The 26,592-nt window shown below is 34.1% G+C and overlaps 1 protein-coding gene across 21 annotated transcripts in view; it reads left to right on the top strand.

The window, feature by feature from the left end:
• The window catches only part of ASPP (Ankyrin-repeat, SH3-domain, and Proline-rich-region containing Protein), a 431,995-nt gene that overhangs the window by 402,578 nt on the left and 2,825 nt on the right, over positions 1-26,592 (top strand). For 4 of the 21 annotated variants that reach the window (XM_088272410.1, XM_088272417.1, XM_088272402.1 and 1 more), the window contains 9 exons: positions 4,059-4,255; positions 15,715-15,905; positions 19,427-19,583; positions 20,933-21,790; positions 22,520-22,750; positions 23,607-24,266; positions 24,359-24,450; positions 25,214-25,329; positions 26,193-26,294. In XM_088272410.1, the coding sequence (XP_088128536.1) occupies positions 4,059-4,255; positions 15,715-15,905; positions 19,427-19,583; positions 20,933-21,790; positions 22,520-22,750; positions 23,607-24,266; positions 24,359-24,450; positions 25,214-25,329; positions 26,193-26,294 (2,604 nt within the window). The remainder of the gene's footprint in view (positions 1-4,058; positions 4,256-15,714; positions 15,906-19,426; positions 19,584-20,932; positions 21,791-22,519; positions 22,751-23,606; positions 24,267-24,358; positions 24,451-25,213; positions 25,330-26,192; positions 26,295-26,592) is intronic. The other 17 variants (XM_088272413.1, XM_088272420.1, XM_088272405.1 and 14 more) reach the window with 7 other exon arrangements.

The raw sequence follows: 26,592 nt of genomic DNA, 5'->3' as shown, positions 1-26,592 counted from the left end.
ATGTTGATAATGACTTTGATTGCAATTTTTGCTTAATTTTACATCTGAATCATAACAGGGGCGAACATTTCTTATAGGTTGAAGTTCCTACCCTTAATAAGTAAGTAGAATTTACTACCCATCTCTACTGGCTAGGCTAATTAAAACTGTGTGCACGCGATTTCATCAAAGGCTTTTGATAAGAAATGTCTAGATACATAGTAGAAGGAAATTTAAAATAATAAAAAAAATCATTTTATCGATAATGCTTATCTCAGCTTTACATTCTTACAAAAGGGTCTCTACTAAATAAATCTTACTCAAATCAACCATTTTTGCTGCCAATAACTCACACATGAAACGACGTGTGATTGATATATAAGTAGAGGAGTATGGTTGTTAATTGTGGGTAGAATATGACTAATGTTCCACGTGTATAATGTAATCACTTAAACCAGCCTATGTCGGGTCGTAAACATTGTAAATACCATCACTTATACATTTCTCTTTATTCATTTAGAGATCTCAAATCGTTAATAAAAATAAATTAAAAATATCACCGTCCACGACATTCATAATATATAAGTCGTACTCTAATATTAATATGTCGCCATTTCGTGGACTCGCAAAAAGTTTTCCTTTGAAACTAATACAGGCTAAAAGGGTTATTATGTCCGGTCATTTGTCGCGAGAGCAAACAACAAAACTACGATGAACGATGGCTCCAGAAGCAGCGTTATGATTATATTTTATATGGCTGTCCCCCTCTCGGCTTGACAGCCCAGTCGCATCTTTCTCAGGAAACTATCCGTCACTATGTCAGTGACAGTAGAATTTTATCTCCCGCGCAAAAGTTGCGCTTTGCCGCCAAATCCCCAGATTGACCGCAAATGTTGCCACAGCGCAAAAATAAACACAAACAAACCGCGCGCGGGTACCTGTCGTATCGTGTTTGCTTTTCCTCGCCAAAGCGATACTTTTATTTACCGAGAGAGAAAACTATTTTTATACTCAATACAAAAATAATAAAAGTTTACTCAACATACAATACATACGTAGTAAGGATCACGAAAATACATTTAATACTCTGAAATTATTTGTCATACTTATATTTAAAAAATTCCTTCTTATTTTACTTCTTTTCCTTAACATTTGTGACCTTATATTTGGTTTTCCGGTAGTAAGAATTTACTTTTTTGAAAATAAAAAAAAAAATTAAAATGAAAAGATACATATAATACTCGTACATAAAAGACGAAAAAGCTGTATTACTCAAAACAAAAATTAATTTAAAAATTACAGTTTTCCATAATAATAAATATAATTTACACTCGTTTTTATAAAAAATAACTATGAAGGCTATTTATACTATTACCATCATGCCGTTTCTCTGCAGACGCAAGAGAGAGGATGGAACGCCACAGTCGTCTGTCCCGACGTACACTTGCTTCTAGTTATGCAGTTGTTTAAAAAAACATCATGTTTTTACCCACAAAAGACCACAAATTTCAAAACGATTGGTCAATTATTTGAGGAGATTTCGAATCTCAGAAAAACGATTATTTACATTTTTATTTACAAAGAATTGAATCGCAAAGTTTTGTCAAAATTTCAATGAAATCAAAGAATGACTTTAGAAGATTAAAGAAATTATGAAATAAACATTTAAACTATAATTTCTCATATAATTTATATTTGAAGCACTAACTTTGTGATTTTCCATTTTATAATAAAAATGTAACTTTCTTTTAAAATCACTATAAATATTTTATTATAACTTAATTATAATGTCTCCCGGTCTCGAAGCTAACCGCTTCTTTATCAAGACTAAGTAGATATTGTTTTAGTATTAATCACTCTTGATAAAGAAGCGGTTAGCTATGAAACCGGTAGACATTATAATTAAGTTATAATAAAATATTTATAGTGATTTTAAAACCAAGTTACATTTTTACTTTATTATTTTTCATATTAATTCATTTTAAAGCCGCTCTTCCTACAGAATGAGAAAGCGTTTTTATTTACCTCTTGTTATACGCGTATAAAAAACACAAAACATTTTGATCCAGTGAACTTTGCAAAAGTTAAACTTGAAGAGTCCCCTAATTTAAGGCCTCTTAAGGACTCCCCCTGTCCCCGGTTAAGGGTAAACAACAACAAAGACGGGATAAAATAATTATGTTACCTAACTTGTGTTTCAAAGGTACCCCATAAAAAGTATGGCATTGTTTCATCCTCCCTAATGAAGTGATCTTAAAGACTCCAGATTAAATCTAGCTAAATCTTTATTATACCGTTTTATAAAAAAGTCAACCAAAATGTTTTTCTTTTATGATTAGGAGCTGTTGAAATTTTTTGTACACTTAATTATAAATTTACATATTTTATTAAACTACAAGATTTTATTAAATAAGTATCAACACCGGCGAATTATATTTATAAACAAACAAAAGTCAGTATTTTTAATGTAATTTTGCTTCTTAATTTATTCGCTATCTTTTCTAAATTCATTGTGATCATTACGTTGTTGATGTTAAATGTGTCATAAAAACTCGATATTGTGCTTGACTTCACTAGAGACATCTATGGTGGGATGAGGAAAGCTTTTATTTAACAGAAACTCTTTCATTTGTATGGGAATGGGTCCTGTGTTTCGAGTTTGATCAATATATCTAGAAGTTTCAAGTATTTCAGGAATGTGGTTGTCAATCATGGGTAAAATTGGTGAATGTTACACTATATAAAGTGATCACTTAAACCAATCTATGAAAGTCGTAAGCCCTGTAAATGCCCAGACTTCCATATTACTCTTTATCTGTGTTGAGATGTCAAAAAATAATGTTAAAAATAACTCCTAATTGGAGATAATCCAGATTTGTGAAGTATTTAAGTGCACACTCAAAATGTTATAAAATTCACTTATTTTATTAGTTTACGTTTCGCGTCTTCATATAGCTTAATTATACATGTATGATATACGTTTCTATACCTCAAACCTTCAGTTTTAAAATATTATGTGTCCTCTTCATCTTTCAATTTCCTGTAAAATCACAAAGTACATCTTTCAGCCTGCAGAGCAGATTGGCATAGACCCATCAAACTAAATTTCTCATGAAGTTGAGGTAAAATGATTCCATTTTTGCATAGGAAACGAGGAAATGAAGCCCGCCAGCTCGCTGATTGGAGTAGCAGAATGCATCGTATAGGAAGTAGTGGAGCATTTGTAATTTAAGTGCAAAAATGCTCGGCATTGCAATTTAAAATTCATTTTTATCGTATGAACTAGACGTGAAGGGGGAATTGAAAAACTTGGCGTTATTGCAAAAAATATAGCAGTATGTCTATGCTTGAGTATGTATATGTTTATTTATAAACTAACTTTCCATTATTGATCACTATTAGAGAGAATAGAATGCCACAGCACTGTGTCTTTTCAAAAAATCTTCGGCTCTTCCACATTCATGCATCTCATTATTACCCATTATTCTCATAATTTACATTCAAGCTCTTTATACATACAATATTTGAAATACTTAATCATGCCAAGTTTTCCTCGGTCTTTCTTTGCTTTTTTTCCAACTACATTCGCCACATATTTGTTTTATATGTACTTATGTAGAGAGTTTTATTAAAAAAAAATTCACACAAACAAATATTTAATATTAACCCGGACTAGTACCCGAAGCGCAAGGCTAATATCAGTGCCCTATGCACCATTTGGTACGGGTAAGGGTAAAAAAATATATGTATACATTTTTTAAGAACATTGCCATTGTATTTAGTACATAAAAATAATAATAATGATTTCTGTGAGCCTAAGCGGCTCATTATAAGAAATAGTATCTAATTGTGGTACAGTGGGTTCGAACCGAGAAACTCGTACTCAAGAGTTCACGACACTAACCACACGACCACAACCCGCCACGAATAGTTATCAATGGTTAGTGTTATATAAGGGGAAAAGGAGAACATCAGAGACGTCTAAGAAACTCGAAGCTGCATTCTGGTACAAACTGCCGAGAATGTCTAATTGTGTTTAATATTTGGTTATCTGATTTTGATTTTGTTTCTTCTTGCAGCTAGCGATCTGGAGTCCATCAGGGCGCTGTTCAACGAGAAGGAAAAGGAGCTCTCCGTGGCCGTGGCCAAGGTGGAGGAGCTCACTCGCCAGCTGGAGGAGGTGCGGCGCGGCAGGGCGGCGCCGCGCGCGCCCCCGCGCCCCCAGCCGCCCGCCGCCCTGGAGCTCGACAAGCTGCGCAGGGAACTCATGGTGAGCGTTAGTCGCACTTATACCTTCAACTAACAACTAACAAAAGGTAGAATCAAACATGATTAAAAATAGTGAAGGACATTGGCAATGCATTGAAAATGCTAGGATTTGTTCTGCGTACTGCCAGGGTTTTCCAAAATACCCGCGTGCTGAGAACTCTTTATAACTCCTTGGTGCGAAGTAGACTCGAGAGTGGCTCGATGATTTGGGGGCCACACGAGCTTAAGTACTCTCTTATGGTAGAGAAAGTCCAAAAGAAGTTTCTGAGGTATCTCTACATGAGAGTACGGCTATTATCCTTGGCTCTACCCGACCGAGTTTCTCTAGGGTATGCTTGGCTACAATAGTTTAGAGACTAGAAGGAATGTGTATTTGACTACGCATTTTTATCGATTGTTGCGCGGTATTATCGATAATCCTGAAATTATCCGGAACATTGGTCTGTATGTTCCCGATAGTTACCTAAGACAGCGTCGACATAGATTGTTTCACATTCCTATATACAGGACCAACCTGCCGATGGTTATGCCTGTAGGAAGAGCTACCGCCATGTTGAACAATATCACATTGGATATTGATCTGTTCCATGTGTCCGAAGGAGTTTTCCGAAGCTGGATTCTTCTACACCTTTAATCTTGCTTACTTTTAATTTATACGCCTTGAATATTGTTTGTTATGTATATATTAATTTTTTGTTGTTGAAATAAATTGAATTGAATTGGTAAAGTAGCTAGTACACAAAATGCCGAACCCCCTTCTAGTGGAACGGAAGGTCTGCTGATGACAGTCAACTGTTTTCCTTCAGCTTTCCAGCTGAGGAGTGCAACGTGGTTTCCTTCCAGCAATGAGCAAATGTTGAGAAGTTGAAATTTTGATTATCCCTGCTGTTCCCAAGACAGATTCAAATAAAAATATATTTATATAGTTAGGAAAAACCATTTCAACACACCTAACTATATTTATACAGTTAGGTGTGTTGAAATGGTTTTGGTCAGTGCACAAATTTGATTTTGTTTCGCGTATTTCTAGCTCCTTAATATATTTGACAATTCGACAAATGCATTTTGACTGGAAAGAAATATAAACTAAAAAATAGTGTCGGGTTGTGGTCCCGTGGTAAGTGTCGCGGACTCTTGAGTCAGAGTTTCTCAGTTCGAACTCACTCTACCACAATTTGATACCAATTTATAATAATGAGCCGCTTAGGCTCAAAGAAATAGAAAAAAATTTAAATATTGTGTAAATAATAAAAACACCAATATTTGTCTATTTTTTATTTAATGTAACTTATACCATCCCAGTCGAATAACTGAAAAAGTAACAGGCACAACTCTAATTTACAGTAGACTTTAATATACAGTGTATTAAATCTAGGTAAATGGGTCTTAATTCCACTGCAGTTTATCGATAAACTAAGTTTAGTGGGATCGGTCGAATGCATTACAGTATAATAAATCCTCATTAGGCTAATCCCAAGGATTAAACGATTAACTGTAACAAATGGATTTGTCTAGAACATTCCGGAATTATATGTGTAAAGAAAACATCCGATTAATTCTAAAGTAATGCTTTTATATCTGTAATACTTTAAAAAGTAAATTTACAATGTTTTCCTAAATTTTTGTTCTGAAGCTATTTTATCAAGATTTTTATTGATATTTCAACATTGATGAAGAAGATAAAAAACGGTATGTGAATCGAATGAGTAAAAAACTGAATTTATGGGGCGAATATGGATGGTAATAGAAGCAGAGGAAGACCAAAGAAAACTTGGCTTCATCAAGCATTTAAAATACTTCAAATTAATACGGTCAGGAGTCGGAATAATCGGCGTGTATGTACGAGAAAACGTATGAATGTGGAAGTGGCGAAGATTGTGTGCAAAGATGATGTGGCGTTCTATTATCTATGCCTACCCCTGCGGGGAAGCTGCATGTTGGTTATTTAGTTAGTTAGCATTTATAAATAAAAATCACAACACAAGTGCTTATCAAAAAAAAAAAAGTCATTTATTAGTATTTTTTTTCTTTACTCCTTTAGAGATCTTTAGACCTCCTTCGTAGTGTAATGGTCAGTACTTTCGACTACCGTTCAGGGGGGGGTAAAATAAATATTAGTGATTTTTTTCACTCTAATATTTACTCAATGTTCCTCTGGGCTGGTACCTGAAGCGGAGGGCTGATCACCTTTCCTTCACATGTTAACGATTAAGATAACACTGCGTTTATATGATACAGTGCCCTATGCACCGCACCATTGGGATGCAGATAAGGGTTTAAAGAAGAAAAGATATTTTTTTTGAGAATATAATAACAACATAAAAAAATTACCTGCCGGATATCCGAATGCGCGTAATAACCGGCTTCTAATGTACTATAAATTTAAAGAAATCGCAGTCATACAGGAGAAAGTGATCAAGTGCATTTTTTTTACAAAAACGTGATCATTGACTATTTGATATCTTACTAGCCTAATATTGCCCTGGAAAAAATCCCAAAGGATTTTAAACTTGGAAGTATAACAAATTGACTTGTTAAAAATGACTAACTGCATTGATGTTTATTTTCTTACCAAGCAAAGGTGACTTAAATGGCCCTCCTGAACATTTTACGTTTTGTTAGTTGGTCACTTTCTCCTGTATGACTACGAAATTTGCGTAAATAGGGTTACGCCTTCACAATACACCCAGAAAAATAATTCCACGTAGAATGTAAGCAATTTGATGGCAGCAAGGTTTCCATTATGGTTTGGAGTAGTGTCGAAAACGACCCTCTTTCCCGAACGCGTCATGCGAAAGGGGTTAATGCAGACACACTGATAAGAGGGAGTGATGCTGAAATGTGAAATTCACCCCATTCGCACGATAAGGGTTTTTTAAATATTTTCCACAGGTGGGAATCGGTTCGGGAAGGTACTTACGCCTAACACTCTTGGGGTCATTACTCTTCACTAATACAACTTGACTTTCTACGCTTACCGCAAGAAAATAAGAAAAATATACCGAAACAAGAATTTTATTATATGTAAAACCAGTTGTAATAATAAATGGTTACAGTGTTTGAAATTTCTTCCAACCTTTATCCTTACTTCATGGCACTGCATCAAATCAACTGAAGCGTAAAACATTTATTCAAAAAATATCAATAAGCTTAAAAAAAATCGGTACAAGAAAAGCTTTCTTCAATCCAACAAATATGGGGATTGTGAACTCATATCGCTCACTCCTTTCAAGAACGTCATAAATCAAATATCGTCAATTTTCAGTTGTGCATGTTTTCGAAATGCCCAGAAAATGTACTATATCCCAGCAAAAGCGGCATATTTTTAACTTAATATTTACCCGCTACGGGGCAGAAAGTGTTGTTTTTGCATTTTGAAGAAAAGGTATTGTTTAATTATTTTTCAAATATACTAAATATTTTTCAAATTGAGAAAAAACCTTCAGGTTTTACGTAAAAAGATCTGTTGCTCAGTAAAAAGTTCAATAAGTGGCTTCATATTTATTTTTAATATATTGTATTATATTTTTTAACTTTAAAAACGTTCTCCTGAAAAATCAGGTTTTTTTATTTATGACGTTCTTGAGGAGTGAGCGATATGTACTGTGTCACGTAATCTAGGAGTTCCAAAAAATCGAGTAGCGTGGTTGTCAATCGTGGGAAGAATGGTGAATGTTACCATGTGTAAAATGATCACTTTACCAGCCTTAGGCAGCCTTATGAGTATTATGGGCTTACAGTCTGTACTTCCATATTCTTCTTTATCTTTTTTGAGATGTCAAAAAGTAAATGAATCATTCGATTAATTAAAGTCAACAATATTTGTATCCTCATATCTTTTAAATTCGAGTTGATTTTTATGCGAACATTGGGTGAGATTTTGAAATATTAATTTCAAAGTCACTCTTCACAAGTTGAGTTTTAACAGGGCTTTAAATGTCATGGGCATTCAGTCTTCCATACTCTTTTTCATCTTTGTTGAGATGTCAAAAAATATAAGAATCATTCGATGAATTAAAGTCAATATTTGTCTCGTCATATATTTTAAGTTTAACGTTATTTTTTGCCAACATTTGGTGAGGTTTTGAAAGATCAATTTCAAAATCACCCGTCACAAATTGAATATTTTTTCTCAAAATCGAATCGCTGTCAACTTATCACGAATCCAAATAATACAAAGAATCACATCACACGTCCCCCCGTATCACTTTCTCGGACAAACTGATTCGGAAAAAGGATATCTCGATATTTCTGTCTGGGCACATTTGTCCGGAAACAAAGCATCACGAATGAAAGGATTCATTTTTCCCGAAATCAAACGTAGATTTTATTTCAGTTTGAGAAATTATTCCCACCTTTAGGGCTTTGGGGAAACCACGTGATTTATATCAAATTCGATTACACCCGAAAGCGAGAACGATTCTCATTTGTTACGCTTTCAAATAAAATAAAAAATATCTTTTATAGGGGACATAATTGAAGAAACATTATTTTGTTGAATTTTTTACTGTCAATTTTAAAAACCGTTTAGTTTTAATGGATTGGTAAAGATATATGAATTTTTCAAATACGAATTTCCCATCAATTGGAAAATATTTACGTGTCTTCGTATACCTATGTACTCTTAAAATATTCCCTCAAATAATTAGTAAAGGTACAGGGAACTTTCATGATACAAAGTTGGTAAATCACAGGAAACAATCGTTTTACTGCATTAAAAATATATATTGTATTTTAGTACAGGTAATTTATACCTGTAATACACATTGTATCATGTTTTATTACTAGACATGCCGGTTGCAACCCAAAGATATGAAAGTGAAGCATGGAATTGGCAAAATAAGCATGAAAGTCGAAATGCGATCTCTCAGACAAATGTGCGGCAAACGATGTATGATTTGTATGATATGATATTCGTATATCTTTCCTTGTGGAAAGAATGCAAGGTTGGAATCCGTATTATCGATAAAATATTTGTTTTAAATAATGTTTTGAAATGGTTTAATCGAATGTGTGAAGAAAGAATTATAAAGAAAATTAATGAGATGAATGTGGTTACTAATAGAAGCAGTGAAGACCGAAGAAAACTTGGCGTGATCAAGTATTTAGAATGCTTGAATGTGGTCGGGTCAGGTCAGAAATAATCGGCTGGTATATACCATATATATGAGGAGATGTTTGAACGTGGAAGAGGTGAAGATTGTTTGCCAAGACAGATTGGTGTTGCATTCTACTCTCTCTGACTACCCCTGCGGAGAAGCGGCGCGATGATTACTTCGTTAGTTACTATAATCATGTTTATTTATTTTATGTAGATAATCTGTTAAATTCCCAAACAAAATTGACTTAAATATTTGCAAATTTCCCGCTTTTTTCCGCCTCAATGTTGCCATTCATGTTCCATCAATCACCTGCAGCTGTGTGAGATGAGCAGTCAGGGTAGCTACCCGGCCAACTACCCTATCCGTACCTACCCAACCTCCGCAGGGCAGTTGCAATGTGTTCGTGCATATTTCTACACTGTGACAATATTAGACACCGGGGATGATTGTGAAACAGATGGAAATGTCAGGGTTAAAGCGTTCGTTTTATCTTTCTGCGTTCACCCGGACGTAACTAGATTTATTAAATTCCCGACATTTAGCTTTTGAGAGACAGAAAACTTTATACGAAGTATTCTAAATAAAATAAAATAAATTTAGCCTTGATATTAAACATTTATAAGTAAAATCTAACTTACTAACTAACTAACTAACCATCACGCCGCTTCTCCGCAGGGATAGGCAGAGAGTATCGAACGCCATACCACTCTGTCTTTGGAATCATTCTTCGCCTCTTCTACATTCATGCATCTCCTCATTCATACCCGACGATTATTAAGACTCCTGACCCGGCTGCTTTCAAGTATTTGACATACCTGATTGTGCCAAGCTTTCCTCGGTCTTCCTCTGCTACTTTTTCCAACTACATTCGCCTCATAATTTTTTTAACCGTTCTTTCTTCACTCATACATTCCACATGTCCAAACCATCTTAACACATTTTTCTTAATTTTATCGATAATGCTTATCTCAGCCTTACATTATTTCCTTATTTCATCATTCGAACATCTATCAAACATCGTTTTCCCACACATTCGTCTGAGGGATTGCTTTCATCCTTCTTAATTAAAATCTTATCTTAATTTTTGTCATACGCGGACATTTATTGGTGAAGTAAATAGCTTTTTCCACTTTTTCTTTGACCAGTGAACGAATTTCGTCGTTACTGACACTTGCCTGATAATTTTGATAATGATGAAAATCATCGCTGATCAAATAATATTGGAAATATAATATATGAGAAACATATATTTAGTTATTGCTTTATTGTTATAGTTTTTATGGTCACATAATTTTATGCCTCTTTTAGTCTTAGATCGTAACCCTTTATTTGCAATGTTTCGATTTTTTTAAACACACATATTTTTTTAAATTTTAATGCCAATAAAATAGTAGGTACATACACAGGTTAATAATCTTGCCCAAGGATGGGTGAACATACGTTGGACGATTGACGACTTCAATTTGCCAAATCTCGTTGAATTTGTTTTTTAAAGCAATGCGTGTCTAAAACCCATTTTCACCCGAATATTGCTATATTAAAATTACATTCTAGTCGAAAATTGCAAACAGAATGAAACATGAAAGGGATATTGATAAGCGCTACTTTAAGCGCTTATCAATGTCCCTTCTTATACGATCTCGAACAAGTAGCTCTCCGCGAACATTATTAGTCGCAGTGTCTTTTTTTGTTACTGTTTGCGCTCCATTAACGCTCTGCATTTTAGCTGGCGTAGTAAATGCTGTGTCTTTAGGTTAAAAAAAACATTTATCCCTTGTTTATCGTATTGGATTTTGATTTGAACGGTCCCAGTATCCAAATGTTGCAATAAATCACTCATCGCGAGTACGCCTACAAACATTCATTTTGATACGTCACTGCCGTACCAGATTTATTCCCCCAAGGTCCCATATTGGCAGTGCTTTTAGGAGAGAAATTCAGCCCCTGACTTTAAAAATGACATATTCTTTTATTCTGATTAAAAAGTATTATCATCAAAGACTCGAGTTTTGTGCTGAGGTGCCGCTTGTGTGTGGATCCGACTGCGAATAGGAGATTAAATCCCTTGCCAAGTGTGTTGCACATAACTGGACGCATCTGTATTGGATTTGGGACGAGAAAAATAGGGTCGATCAAATCGGCTGTGACAGCCAATGTTCCCAGTCCAACTCCAAACTAGACAGTAAAACAAACGCTTCGGTGCAATACACTATCGAAATAACACGATACAGCGCGAATTGAGCGGGAAAATCGGCGCGTTTCCCGCCATTTATAATGTCATTCGTATATTCCTCCCTCGTATGGCGCCAAAATTCGGAACAGTGATCAAAAGTCGACATTTTGTAATGCGGTCCTAAGTTACCCTTGAAAACGAGTTTCTAATAATTTTATTTAAAAAATAATAAGTTCAAAGTGTTCTCAAAATGTTCTCTTTATATCCTTATACCACCAGCGTTTCGTACGTTTTTTCTTACTTCGAAAGTTTGTTAAGTGTTCCAATTTGTGATTTTTTTCACCTCGCTGTTGACGGCTTATTCGTAAATTACTTTAACGTAAGTGGGGACATCTGGAACCTATTTTTCGGCATGTAATGTATCGGAAAGGACAAAGCTGTGGTGTGTGATGTGCTCTATAACTGTCATTTGCCCGTAATGGTAGGTCAATAGTCATAGTATTTATTTTTTCACAATTCATGATTCAAAAGAGTATAAGAATAACACTGTGAATTGTATACCGGAGTGGAAAAAGGTTGGAAAAACCACACGAAATCTTGCTATTTCTCGTATGCAAAATCTCTCTGCAATTTCCATTTCAAATTTTAAAATGAAATGACTATTTCAGAGTTTATTCATATAAACACAACTAGTTTTGAGATTTTCAGATGTTTTTCAATATTTTGAGTGTGTTTAAATATTTCTTCACAGATGTTAGGAGTTGTTTTATAAAAATATGTTTTTTTTACATCTTAACGTAGATGATAAAGAATATGTAAGTCTGGGCATTTACAAGACTAACGACCTTCCATCGGCTGGTTTTATTGACCCATGCTTGACGACCACACAACTCAAATTTCTGAACTTATATTTATCCTTTGATTAAAACCTTCTTTCACGTGTGAGCTCTTGACACCATCTACGGTTGAGTTAAGTTAGTTATTCGAAGATAATTAAAAGTTATTATAAGAAATTCGTGTAGTATGGTAGTCGATGATGGGTAGGATGGTGAATGTTACACATGTATAAAGTAATAATTTAAACTAGCCTATGACCTGTCGTGCAACTTGTAGATCTAGACTCATATTCTTATTTATCTATGTTGAAATTTAAAAAATGTCAATTTATCAAAATGATAAATTGAGGAAAAAAATATAAATATTTGTTACACACAGATGTTCTCATCAACATCACCTGTTTTTCAGTTTGTATTTTCACCAATTACAAACTGAAACTAGTCGTGTTTACATTCATAAGTTCTAAAGTTATCTTACACAAGCGTTTTATTTATATATTTATGTATTTACAAACGTATTAATATATGTTTGTGCTAACGATAAATTAACAACGATAATATCAACAGATATTTCTGTTATTTTTCAATCAACTCTGTTATCTTTCTTAACAGCAATTATAAATAGAAAATTTAGTTGCTTCATCACCAAGGCAAAGCTGCAGTCTATTGTTATATTTCATAACAAAATTTCTCAAGATTTATGCTACAGAGAAACTTGCCTCGACGAGCTTTTAGCTTAACGATATTTAAGCTCGCGATGGCTTATGCATATATTTTATTTATAATGAGCTTTTAAAGTTTAGCTTAATGCTCCGCTGTACCTCTTTCGCATAATTAAATCAAACTAAAAAAAATGTTTTTATATCATTTAGGTTTATATATGTAAATAAATTCATATACATATATATATATATATATATACATATATATATATATATATATATATATATATATATATATATATATATATATATATATATATATATATATATATATATATATATATATGTGTATATATATATATATATATATATATATATATATATATACATGTATATATAAATATATATATAAATTTATTCGTATCCTAAATAAATTAATGCCAGTTGCTGTGAACAAACCAATTCAATAAGTAACAACATAAACCTTTTACCACTGATTAATCTAATTGTGTCTTTACGATTGAGAACGATAATTCAAGTTCTAAGGCTCCATTCCTTAAATACTTTATCATCCCTACTCCGTCTACAATAATGGTAGTCTTTGAATATTTTTTACAATTCCTACTATTATATAATTTCGATTACACAATTGAGAGTGGAAAATATATTGTGTATGTATTTATCTAAAAAACTTGCAAAAAAAGTGTAGTAAAAATTAGTGCAATAACTAATCAAAGACTAAAGACAAAGCTTCAACTCACATAATTTCATTTTGAATTTAAAATTTACTTGGTAAATACCATATTTTTATTAAATCTTTTGTGACACGTGTTTTATAATAATGTAACAGATTAATTTGGAATGAATCTCACCTTTGCTTACATGAAGTAAGCTTTATTAAATATTTAAACATATATATTGTACATACGTTTAGAAGAAAAAAATATACGAAAATTCTCGTGTTTTGTCAATATTGAATATAGTTATAATTACTACTTAAAATCATATCCACAATGTTAATTATTAAAAGACCTGCTAATTGAAAGTAACAGCTTTATCACTTAATACTTTTCACAGTTGTGATTACTCACCGATGATTTAAAAAAAATCAACTGTCAATTTGTTATAAAATCATAATATTGGACTCCCTCTCCAAGCACAAGAGTCTTATCTCTTCATTGGAGTGAACAGCGTAACTAATTTGAAAATTGTCTAAAGTGAAAATGTCTTGCAAATGAATTAAATTATTTAAAAAATCCTGTAACTGTATTAACAAAAAATATAGTAATAATTAAAAAGCATAACCCACTTGTCGAATATTTGGATTTTTGCCGAAAACAGTGTCTTTTTTAATCAATTACTGTATATTTGATAATAAGTGAAAAATATTTTTTAAAACAAAAAGACATTTAATTAATTAAATGAAAAGGTAACACTTTTGCATGTTAAGCGTGCTGTGTATTTAGTACAGTATGCACGTACTGTACTGTAAATAAAAGTCGTTGTTAGCTGAACATCTCCGTAAAAGTGAGTTTTTGACTGTCATCATCCTGACTGACTCAACAGTGACTAGTTGCTTCGCAGATGGAAGAATCGTTATTTTGCGAATTGCAGTATGTTTCCATGTTTTTTTCTCAATTTTTTAAACAATTCGGATAGTCGGAGTTCGGATAATTAGGGTCCTACTGTAAAGAGACATAAGCCATACATAATATTAATGTACATCATTTCTCTCTATGTAAGCACTTGCATGATACGTTATTGATAAACCTATAATTTATCATTTTTAATTACAATTTTAAATGTAAATTCTTAAAAATAATATCACCAACGATTGTATTTAGCTTTAAAACATTAATTCTCAAAAAATAATTCCATGTCAACAAATTCTTTCTTTCCCAGAAAATAAATATAAGGGTACATACCTACATCCCCCATTAGCTACTGTTGTCTCCCATAAATTATTGCTGCACATGTTAAAACTGTCACTTACAATTGTATAGCTACATAAGGACCGTAGTCCATTCGATCTTTACATTCGTTTGATAATGCCCTAACAAGGCGAAACAATTGTCACAATATTAATTTTTAAGTGTTTTTGTTTTAATTTAAAATGAATACATCGTAGTCGTACAGGAGAAAATGATTAACTAACAAAACGTAAAATGTTCAGGAGGGTCATTTAAGTCACTTTTGCTTGGCAAGAAAATAAACATTAATGCAGTTAGTCATTTTTGACAAGTCAATATATTATACTTCTAAGATTAAAATAGCTTTGAGATTTTTTCAGGGCAATATTAAGCCAGTTAGATGTGAAATAGTCAATAATCACGTTTTTGTAAAAAATGCACTCGGTCACTACGATATGTCGTAGTCATACAGGAGAAAGTGACCAAGTGCATTGTTTTACAAAAACGTGACCGTTGACTATTTGATATCTTACTAGCTTAAAATTGCCCTGAAAAAATCCCAAAGGATTTTAAACTTGGAAGTATAATATATTGACTAGTTTAAAATGACTAACTGCATTGGTGTTTATTTTCTTCCAAGCAATAGTGACTTTAATGGCCCTCCTGAACATTTTACGTTTTGGTAGTCACTGGTCACTTTCTTCTGTACGACTACGATATAAGTCATACTTCCAAATGTTTTGAAGGTGTAAGCATGTGCTGAGGTGTGGTTCGTTGTTCCAGTACCGCAACAAGTTGAACGAGCAACAGAACGCCCGGCTGAGCCAGCAGCGGGAGGCGCTCACGGCGCGGCAGGCCGAGATGGCGAGCATCGACCAGCGCATCTCCGAGCTGCAGGGCCGGCTGCAGCGGAAACGCGTAGCCAACCGCCAGCTGGCGGCGCACATCACGGGAAAACAACACCACTCCTCGAGGTATACTTAACTTTATTTTTTTGTATACATATATTTAAATCACAATTTATACATATTTAGAACCTTTTTTTGCAGAGACCCACTAAGCCACCTTGTGTGTCTTGTCGGTAGAGTTCTTTTTTAATAAATTTTTTATTGTTTTTAACGATTTTAACCTAATATAGACACAAAAAAGAGAAAATAATTAAGAATATAAACATTTTATAATTTTCATAAAGTTAACTCTTGATCATTTACCCATTCCTTTATTTTGCCTTTGTTCCATGTTTTATTTGATTTTTCTTTTAACATCCGTCGGCAACAAATTAAAAATGTTCGGAACGATATATTGCAGTATAATATATTGTTAATTCATATTTATTGTTAATTCTTGGGACTTTCAAACCTTCGTTGTGTGTAAATCGTGTATCATGGTTGTGTACTAAAGGATTTCGATATTTTTGTCTAGTTTGTTGTTCAAGGATGATACTCATCCACAATATTCCAAGTACCGGCAGTAATTTTAAATGTTTAAATATCGAGATTGGATTGTTCCTTTGATTATAAATATGACTATATATTATTTATATTGAATTTAACCTTTCCGAGAGTATGGACGTAAATGAACGTCGGTACGAATTTTCCTCAAGGACATTATTATTATCGACGCTAATGAACGTTGAAGTCCGTCTGTCAAACCAAGAGATAATGATTTTTTTTTTACTTAGATTTCGTGAGTAATTTTTTTTTTCATGTACAAAAACCCAGAGAAAGTCGGACATCAATTATTGCACTCCCGGAAATATTAAACAAAATATTATAAGTCTAAGACGCTTCAAATTAAATATATGCTTGTAACTAATAAAATTCAAATATAAGTTATGATTGTCGAATTGTATGAATCTCTTATTTAAGTTTTACTTGGTAAATACCACTTTATACAGTGGTATTAACCAAGTAAAACTTGAAACTTAAAAATGGATGGATATTACCAAAAAGTGACGAATCAATCAACGAAAAATAATAAATCTGAAGTCATTACATAATTCGGTTTTTTAATTCGATCATTTACTCGCTAGGCAGTGCTCAAATTTTGTTGAGCATATCTAGTTCCTTATTATATTTGACTATTTGACTTCTAAATCTTAAGCTAGAAAGAAATATAAACTGAGAAAAAGTAACGAATATCATCCCAATCGAATAACTGAAAAAATAACAATTACCTGTTACTCAATCTATACGTTAAATACATTATGAATATTTTGAGTTTCCTCATTTCTTGTTTGCAAATGCTTTGGTTTTGAACCCACAAGACGTGCTATCAAGATTTTCATTGATTTTAAATAAAACATATTTATATTAAAGTATGAGCTGCAAATATGTGCATTGACCTAGAAATCTGTGAGTAATCGATTTGACAAAAAATCACGTCATTAAAATGTTCCGTTCCGCCTGGTAGCCTTTACAAAGCAAATATATGAAACAAGATGAAAATGCCATTACTCTGTAAGCTCTAGATAATCGCCTTTTTTGACATTTGACAGTTTGCCTCTGCATTCTCGTCATATTTGAAAATAAAAATATATTTTATATCTTGTTTTTAGTTACAAATTCTTGTTTTTATAATTATATAAAGCTAAATAATAATTTTTATGATTGTCAAAGTTGTTAGGCTTTAACAAGAGTCTACTTATTTAAATTAAGATTAACGTCGAGATTCCTAATAGATTTAGGTAGGTACTTGTTTTAAAAAAAGAAAAATGCCGTAGAAAAAGATCTTTCCAAGGATTAATTGAAAAATAGCTTGTATTTATATTATCCTAACTTTTTTCCTAAAATATTTTTTTTACTAAGAAAAGGACGTTTTGGAATATTTCGTTATTTGTTAGAAATAGGAGAGATTTTTTTTATTAAGGACGTATATAAGAATTTTTAAATAATTATTATAAGTAAGTATATTTTTACTAACCCACCTCCATAGTGTCAGTATGCTCGGCTACCGTACCGGACGTCCCGGGTTCGATTTCCAGGGGGGTCAAATTAATATAAGTGATTTTGTTCACTCTAATATTTATTAAATATTACCCTGGACTGGTACCTGAAGCGGAGGGCTGATCTCCTTTCCTTCATGTGTTACCGATCACGATAACACTGCGTTTATATGATTCAGTGCCCTCTGCGCCATCGGGTACGGATGAGGGTTTGAAGAATATTATTATATGTGGTGAAATAAAAAAAAACGTGTGAATCATTTTTAATTTGACAATTGAATCATTTAAAATATTGTTTTGTATTGTACGCGTTGTGAAATATACCAAATATTGATGGTAGGTACTTAGATACGAAAGTCCTTTATTATTTAATCCGGTGACTTATATTTTTGAATAATTTTGACCATTTTAGTGAACGATCTAACTTTTAGAAACACTCATTTTACTAACGGCTGTTACTTTACCAATGTCGTTACAAATTAAAGTCCAGAAATAAAGTTAAATTTATCTACACTTCGTTGTTAAAGTGTTTGTAATCGAGACCGGGCTCTTGAAAATAATTTCTTATCTACCCTTGGAATTTTAAATACTAAACTATACTAAATTGAAATTAACCGTTTTATTATAATACATAAACTAAACATTGTTGTTATTGTTTTATGTTTCGTGAACATTAACCGTCGGATTATCCTAAAGAAATAGTGTAGCTTTATCGCGAGCTAGTAGTCAATCGTGTGTTAAGCAGCGTGTAGGTGAAAGATACTTTGTTGACGATAAAACTAATGGCGTAACTCGTAAGCTTTTCTTGCCTAAATCGCTGCCATTTCACACTAAGCCTCATTCTAATTTAAAACGACATAGCATTAACCTTTCAGCAAATTGCGATATGAGTCAATTTATTGTGATTCTTCGTATTAATGGAGAGTACGTTAATTTCAAAAGACATATAGCTTAAAATAATATCCAGGGCTTTTATTAAACAAAAAAAGGTATAAACACCATACTGTATTATGAATACAGTATGGTGTTTGAAAATGATGCGAAATGCATCAAAACACGTGTCACAATAGATTTTAAGAAATAGTGGTATTTACTAAGTAAAACTTTAATTAAAAATAAATAAATAAAATACCCAAGGTCACTCTTTTATATATGCAAACACTGTTTTTAACCTTACCTACCTATGAATCAAATTTGTGTTCATTAGGGTAATCGAAAATGCTAATCACTGCACTTTCAACCTGACGAGTCACCACCTCTGATTCATTTTTATAGTATATTGTTCAAATTGTAATATTGGTTTAATTATCATAAGTGTGTTATTAGGAAACAAATCACTTTCACCCTTATTTAAGTATGGGATTGAGGTAGTAATTAAATATCCAGCAGGTGTTTAATATTTTTCCTCGTTTTTCAGTTCTGCCCTATCCGCAAAGCTCGACGTTTCGTGCTGTCAAAAATTGTATTGTGTGTCGATAAAATATTTGATTCATTTTGCAAGGATTCAATGTGCGCGGCATTAAGTGAACGCCCTTGTGTTTATTATTTTAGGGCGGGTAATCCGGCGCCAGTACAATTGTCAAACTACCCCCCTGGTGGAAATGGAGGTAGCGGACTCAACAAGGGACAAGTTTCTCGGGGAAACATTGCTGCAGTAGAACCTTACAACCATATACCCCATGCGCAGAGTGTTAGCCATAACTTTCAGGTAAGTGTTTAATTAATTATATACCAACAGTAAATCCTCCTATAATGCTAAGAGAAGTTCCGAGTTATCGGAAGGAACATTATAGGGAAGTTGGTGTTTTTAAATCGTATTTCAATTTAAAATAAATCATTTGTCATTTCCGCTAGTTAAATGTAAAAATACAATGGAAAACATCAACCCCTTAAAAATTCCCTAAGCTAAAGGGGTACCTATGTAAGAGTTGTAGGGGGTTTTATTATGGGAGTCAGAGTCCGTATTTTGATCCCCATTCTACCATAACTTGACTCCTATTCATCTCGTACCAATGTCATAATTGATTCAAGTGTTTCTCTTTGAAGTTTCTCTGTTTTTTTTGAAGACGAGGTTTAGCTTATTCTTTTTAATTTTGATAAATTATCGTAATTATTTCATTGTGTAACGTGTGAAACTTTTTTTTCTTATATAACTACGTACCCCAAAATGTATACAATATATAATAAGTTCCTACTTTTTAAACGAACATCATTCAACGGGTAATTATTTAGTATGGCAACACGTTTAATTCAGCGTATTGTTGTGAAAAAGTTTGATTTCAAATCATGTAATAACTAATAATTAAAACAGTTTTTGTTGAAACTATCCAATTTTGTGATGTGACATAATAATAAAATAACGCTTTGGTTTACGAATTCTAGAGAGTTCAATTTTGTATTACTTGAATTACGTACATAAATTAATTAAAACTTTTTATACTTCATTAAACATTTTTAGTTTTCGATTAATAAAAAAGGTTATTATTATTTCGTTTGGTGTGTTAAAATTGGTTTTTATCACAAAGAAATGTGTTGCAAGTAAATTTTTTTGACATAATTTAAAAGTTTATATTGAATATTTTATTTAAATTTTGTACTGACATTTCTTGTTGGAACTGCATTTTATATAGTAAAATAACATCTACATATATAGTTTTTTTCGCATAAATTTTATTTGACCAGCTTATACATAACTTTGATAAGAGACTCTTTAGAAAGTAATGTTTTAAGTTGGTCAAATAAAATTTATGTGGAAAAAATTGTTATTTTTGTTAAATAAAATGTTTATTGGTAGGATTCCATTTCAAATTTTTGGGTAATATACTTAAAATTAAACAAGGTTGTTTGATCGAATTCTACTTTTATTTACATAATATGATAATATGTGACGTGTTTTGTCTTATTAAGACATTATCAAACACTCACACAAGAGTGTTATCGTATATATGTAAATAAAAGTAGAATTCAACCCAATAACCTTGTTTTGTTTTGGATATATTACCCAAAATAAAATGTTTATATTATCAGTGTTTTACAATATGAGAATGATCATTCCAGGCATTGAAACATAACGCGGCCCAAAACAACCTACCGATGAAGCTCGTCAATCAAACGGACAATATCGGGAATCACATTGGACAAGATGGCCACTTCTTGCAGCAAAAGCAGTTTACCAACCAAATGTTTACCAACGGGTCCTATCCCCAGAGAGTCCAGGCCAACATCATGCAGACGGAGACCCAGTTCAACCAGCCATATCCGACTAAACAGAGCGAAATCAATGCATATCCACAGGGCCTTATGAACCAGCAAAGCGATCAAAAAAATCTACTAGAACATATCAATAAATATAATATCGACCTGCAGAAATCAGTGAATCATCATAATCAGAATGTTAACAGCGTCCCGGTGCATCAGCAGTCGAATAAACAGCGAACAAACGAACAGGAGTTCCTCCCGGAGTTTGCGGCCAGCAAATCCGATCCCAAGTACCAAACTCTGCCTTACAATACAAAGTTCACGGCGAACGGGAACTCGAAGCAAGCGAAAGGACAGTTTTACGAAGACAAGTCATCCGAACCGACCGGAATAGTTAAAGTCTCGTCATCGTCAAATGTAAATAATGTATTAACGACCGTAACTGGATCCAATTTGAACCATATGACGGCGCATTCAACCCCCTTGACTATCAGCAAAGGGCTAGCCACACCCTTAACGCAGGGGGAGAACAATAACGGATATCAGGGTGAGAATGGACTCTTCCAGTTGCAGAAGTCGGAATCTTCCGGCAAGTGCAACCAGGAAGAAAAGGAGAATGCGGGACGCACGGGAGAACAGCCAAAGGTGGTGGGGGAACAGTTCAAGGTTCAACCATACTTGGGAGCGAGAGTGTTTGGGCAACAAAACACACAGATGGTGAGTACCCTTTATGAATCATTCGTACAGTTAACACACTCCGAAGTATTCAAATTATTCATATCACCATTTAATACACTAAAAATAAATTGTCAATCATTCATATTCCCAGTTAATACACATTAAAATATTCAACTTTCAAATCAGCTGTTAACACTAGGGAATATTCATCTTATTCATATTACCAATTAACACACTCAGGAATATTCAAATCTTTCATGTCACCAGTTACCACACTCAGAAATGTTCAACTCAATCGTATCACCAATTAACAAGCTCGGGAATATTCAACTCTTTCATATCATCAATTACCACACTCGGGAAAGTTCAACTTATTTATATTACAAGAAATGTTCAACTCAATTGTGTCACCAATCAACACACTCGGGAATATTCAACTCTTTCATATTACCAATTACCACACTCTGGAATGTTCAACTTATTCATATTACACATATTTATTATATGAATTCATAAATTTGTTTACACGGATTGTGGCATGCAATCGGATGCAGTGCCCATTACACCATTAGAGGCAGATAAGCGATAGAAATAGTAGACAAAGAGATTCACTACTGTGAAAACATACTTTACTGCAGTATTTAGGTAGTAATAATAATTTTTTATCATTCCATATCAGTCTGCCATCATTTGGGTGGGCCCTCTATATGGTCAGCGGTAGTAGCAGTAGTGGTAGTGGTAGTTTTGTAGCCCCCTGTCACATTGCAGAAGCCCGTGTCGAGCGTGGCCCCCACCTCCGTGCAGCTGTCGGCCGGCAAGCCCTCCCCCATCTACCAGAGCTCCTCCACCAAGATCCAGCCCGTGCAGCCGCAGACCGTGTCGCAGTCCGTGGGGGCCAAGGGGGCCGCCCTGTCACCCCCCCAGGGTGCCAGCACCCCCTTCTCCACCCCTGACACCTCCGTCCCAAAACCGGCCCTGCCCCCCAAACCTGCTCCCAAGGTAGAAAACCCTCAAAATTAGACCATCCTATTTTTTTTATTGAAGGTTCAGGCACAATCAAAAACACAACATCAAACACATTACATAATTTGTATTTTAAAACATTGTAAATATTGTGGTATGGTAATATAACATTCTCCCCATCATTCATCATTTACTTTGTGTAATACCACTTAAAAGACTTTATTCACTGTGTTACATTTACTATGATATAAACAACAGTATAAAATCTGATTTTTAGAACATCTAAATATGTTGATCCATGATCTTGCCCCCCTTCTTAGTCCTATGGTTAGCGCGTAAAGGTGGAGACCGACCGGAGCATACGATGCGAGCATTCAGGCAGTCAGTACACCGAGCCGAGCGCTCCATCCATAGTATCGGATGCTCGGTGATGCTCGCCGCGAGCGATGTTACTACGTTATGTTACGAAGAAATGATCCGGTCAGTCTCCACCTTAAGGTTACCGTACTGGAGTTCTCTGGTTTGATTACAAAGATGTTAAAATAACGGGGATTTTTCACTTTAATATCTATTGACAGTGTCAGTATGAAGCAGTGTCCTATGCACTATCAAGCGCAGGAAATGGTTAAAAGAAAAGTGGTGAGTGGTGGTATTGACCAAGTAAAACTTAAATAAAAATGGATAGATATTACCACAAAGTGCCAAATCAATTAATTAAAATAAGTTAAAAGAAAAGTCAATAATCTTTCACAAGTTGATTTGCAGTGCCATCTGCTTAATTTTCTGTGAAGTAATATATCTAAGACATTAACCTAAGGTATTAGATATTTACATTAATCTCAATGGACGTACATGTTATTCTGTTGTATTTAATGTATTGCTTTTATTTCAGTTGCAATCGGCTCCTAGTGAATCTACCCCGCCACACCACACATACTCCCAGTCGGAATCTGCCCTCCCGCCGATGCCGTCATCCGACCCGCCGGCGGAGCAGGAGACATCCAGTCAGCAGTCTAGTTCTACCTCATCCGCAGACGGCCAGATGATCATCAAGGCTCGGCCCCTCACCATCCGGAAGCAGCCGCTGAGCGAACAGCCCAAGTTGAAAAGCCTATCCAGTAATAATGTAAAAAGCGGCACTGTAAATATAGCGACGACTAGACGGATCGAAATGCCGCCAACATTCCTCTTCCCGGAGATGGAGAACCACAAATCTGATCAGAGCAAGATGGACAAACAAAACGGGAACAAATCCAATAGCATATCCAGTCCGAACAGTTGCGACGTAACGGATCGAGCGGTCTCTTCTGAATCCAGCGAAACCTCTACTGAGGAACAATCGGATAAAATGACCGGGATCACAGAACAGTTGAACACGGTAGAGATAAGTAATGCTAACGGTGATGTGGTATCAAGACGAGTCAAAAAGGGCAATCTCAAACAGAGTGGAAAAGTCAATCTATCACGAAGAGTCAGCTTCGACCCGCTGGCGTTGCTACTCGACGCTAGCTTGGAGGGAGAGTTGGAACTGGTGAAGAAGACTTCCACTCAGGTAACTACTCCCTTATTAGTTAGCTAAGTAGACAAATGCAGGCGTTGATATTTAATCTGTCCTCATGGAATCCTTAACTCAAATTACAAAAGTTATTACAGGTTGCGAATGCGAGTGCGGCTAATGATGAAGGTATAACAGCGCTACACAACGCCATTTGCGCCGGACATTTCGAAATTGTCAAGTAAGTTTTTGACGCTACATTTATTAGACATTTGTATACAAAATTTATTTTAGGCCTTAATACTGGAGTGCCGCCATAAAAGCGGCATGCATGGTTTGCCGTACTACTCGATGCCGCTGCTATAGCGCAAGAAAATAATGTCTCGAAACTCAATGTTTTTAATATATTGTTTGTTTTACTTTTCAATATAATTACACGATAATCATATAGGACTTAAATAGAAATAAACTCGGAATTTGATTGATTTGGCGGTATTCACATAACCAAAAATCTTTTGAGTGCTATGGGTTAAAATATATAGTAGTCTCTCTTTATAACAATATATAAGGGATTAGGCATTGTCACCGTACATTTTATGCATATAAATGTATAAAAATATCGTTATATAGACAGACAACAATATTTGGTGAAATAACTTTTTTTTTAAATAGTATGCAATACATTTACCAATTACTGTATTCATTATGTTAATGTAGATATTTAGTTTCAATAATATTACTCATCCACCGAAAAACAACTCCAACTGTACAGTATCACGTGTGTGATGGTAGACAACAAGGCAGATGGACAATAAGACAATAGGTTGAAGGTTGCTAGAGACTTAATTTATTTCACTCTAACTATTGCGCCTATAACTGTCTCGCTAAAACAAAGGCTTTGTGGGTATTCCTTTCAAAAATATTTGTATAAAAAAACTTGTGAGCCTATGTTTTTCAATATTTTCTCCTTATTAAGAGTGATATCTATATTGTTTTATTTGCAGATTCCTGGTGGAGTTTGGATGCGATGTAAATGCGCAAGATTCCGATGGCTGGACACCGCTGCACTGCGCCGCCAGCTGCAATAATGTGGCCATGGTTCGGTTTCTTGTTGAGAATGGTATGTAAATCTATGACTTCAATTTTCTTTAACTCTTACCACTCTGTAGGCCAGACATTCTGGCCCGTATGATTCTAGTAGGCAGCTCCGTGGGCCACAATGTCTGGCCCGGCGCAGTTATAACTTCAATCACTGATTTCTCTATCACCCAAGTATATTCTACCAAAAAATATTTCAGATAAATACAGTTAATCTTAATTAACATGGTCATACGAATTGCCAGACAGAGTGTCCCAAAGTTAGGGAAGCAAAATATTTATTTTAATGGTAGAAAAACGTCGCATTTTTTTGATCAGAGTAACTGATCAGTTATGAGAAAAAATGGTCAGAGTGGAAAGGGTTAAATAATAAGACCACAATTCGGCTGTCCAAATTTAAAACACAGTAAGGGACATTTTTTTTAGTAGGTTGTTTTTGCATTTTTGGACTAAGTAGAGTCTACTTAGTCCATAAATGCAAAAAAACCTACTACAAAAAAATGTCCCTTACTGTGTTTTAAATTTGGACAGCCGAATTATGGCACAGAGTGTTTATAAATTATCAACAAAAAATATGTTTTAATTATTTATGTTTAAATCACAGTATATTTAGCATAGTTACCCCAAATGTCCTAGTAGCCAAAGGATTCAATATATATGGCCACTTTTGAGTTTATTGATGTAAATACAACTATTTTCAAGAACTACAGATGAAACAATTTCTCAAACAACACGTGAAAATACAAAACTAGTAGACAAGTGTTTAATTTTTGTGTTTAAATGTAATTCCACAAACTCAATGCCAAGTCAATATATAATATTTTTTCTTATTACATGTCTTGAATATCTTGATCAGATCTTATTAACATTTTTTTTGTGTACCAGGAGCGTGTATATTCGCCACAACCCTCTCGGACCATGAAACGGCAGCCCAAAAGTGTGAAGAGGATGAGGAAGGATTCGATGGTTGTTCTGAATACCTTTACAGTGAGTATTTATCTAAATTTTGCCAAATTTCTACTTGGACATACATAATTAACCTTTTAACTGCCGACACTAGACTTTTTTTCATTTGGCTACTACTCCTTTGAGCTACTTCAATTATGTCATCTGGATCCCAACAAACACTCAACTCCCATCTTCACAGATCTGGACTGATCACTCCGCCTTCATGTCATAAGAATCAAGTTAAATTGCGATAATTTAATGCGGTGTCCTATGTACCATTAGGGTGGGAGTAGGGACAATAAGGCTGTCTGCCTCCATAGTGTATTGGTTTCATCTG

The sequence above is a fragment of the Brachycentrus maculatus genome, unplaced genomic scaffold (genome assembly GCF_059751285.1).
Source record: "Brachycentrus maculatus isolate JH-2025_06_01 unplaced genomic scaffold, ASM5975128v1 h1tg000496l, whole genome shotgun sequence".
NCBI classification, from domain to species: Eukaryota; Metazoa; Arthropoda; class Insecta; order Trichoptera; family Brachycentridae; genus Brachycentrus; species Brachycentrus maculatus.
The sequence above is the reverse complement of the archived record's forward strand: the minus strand, read 5'-3'. Positions and strand labels throughout refer to the sequence as shown.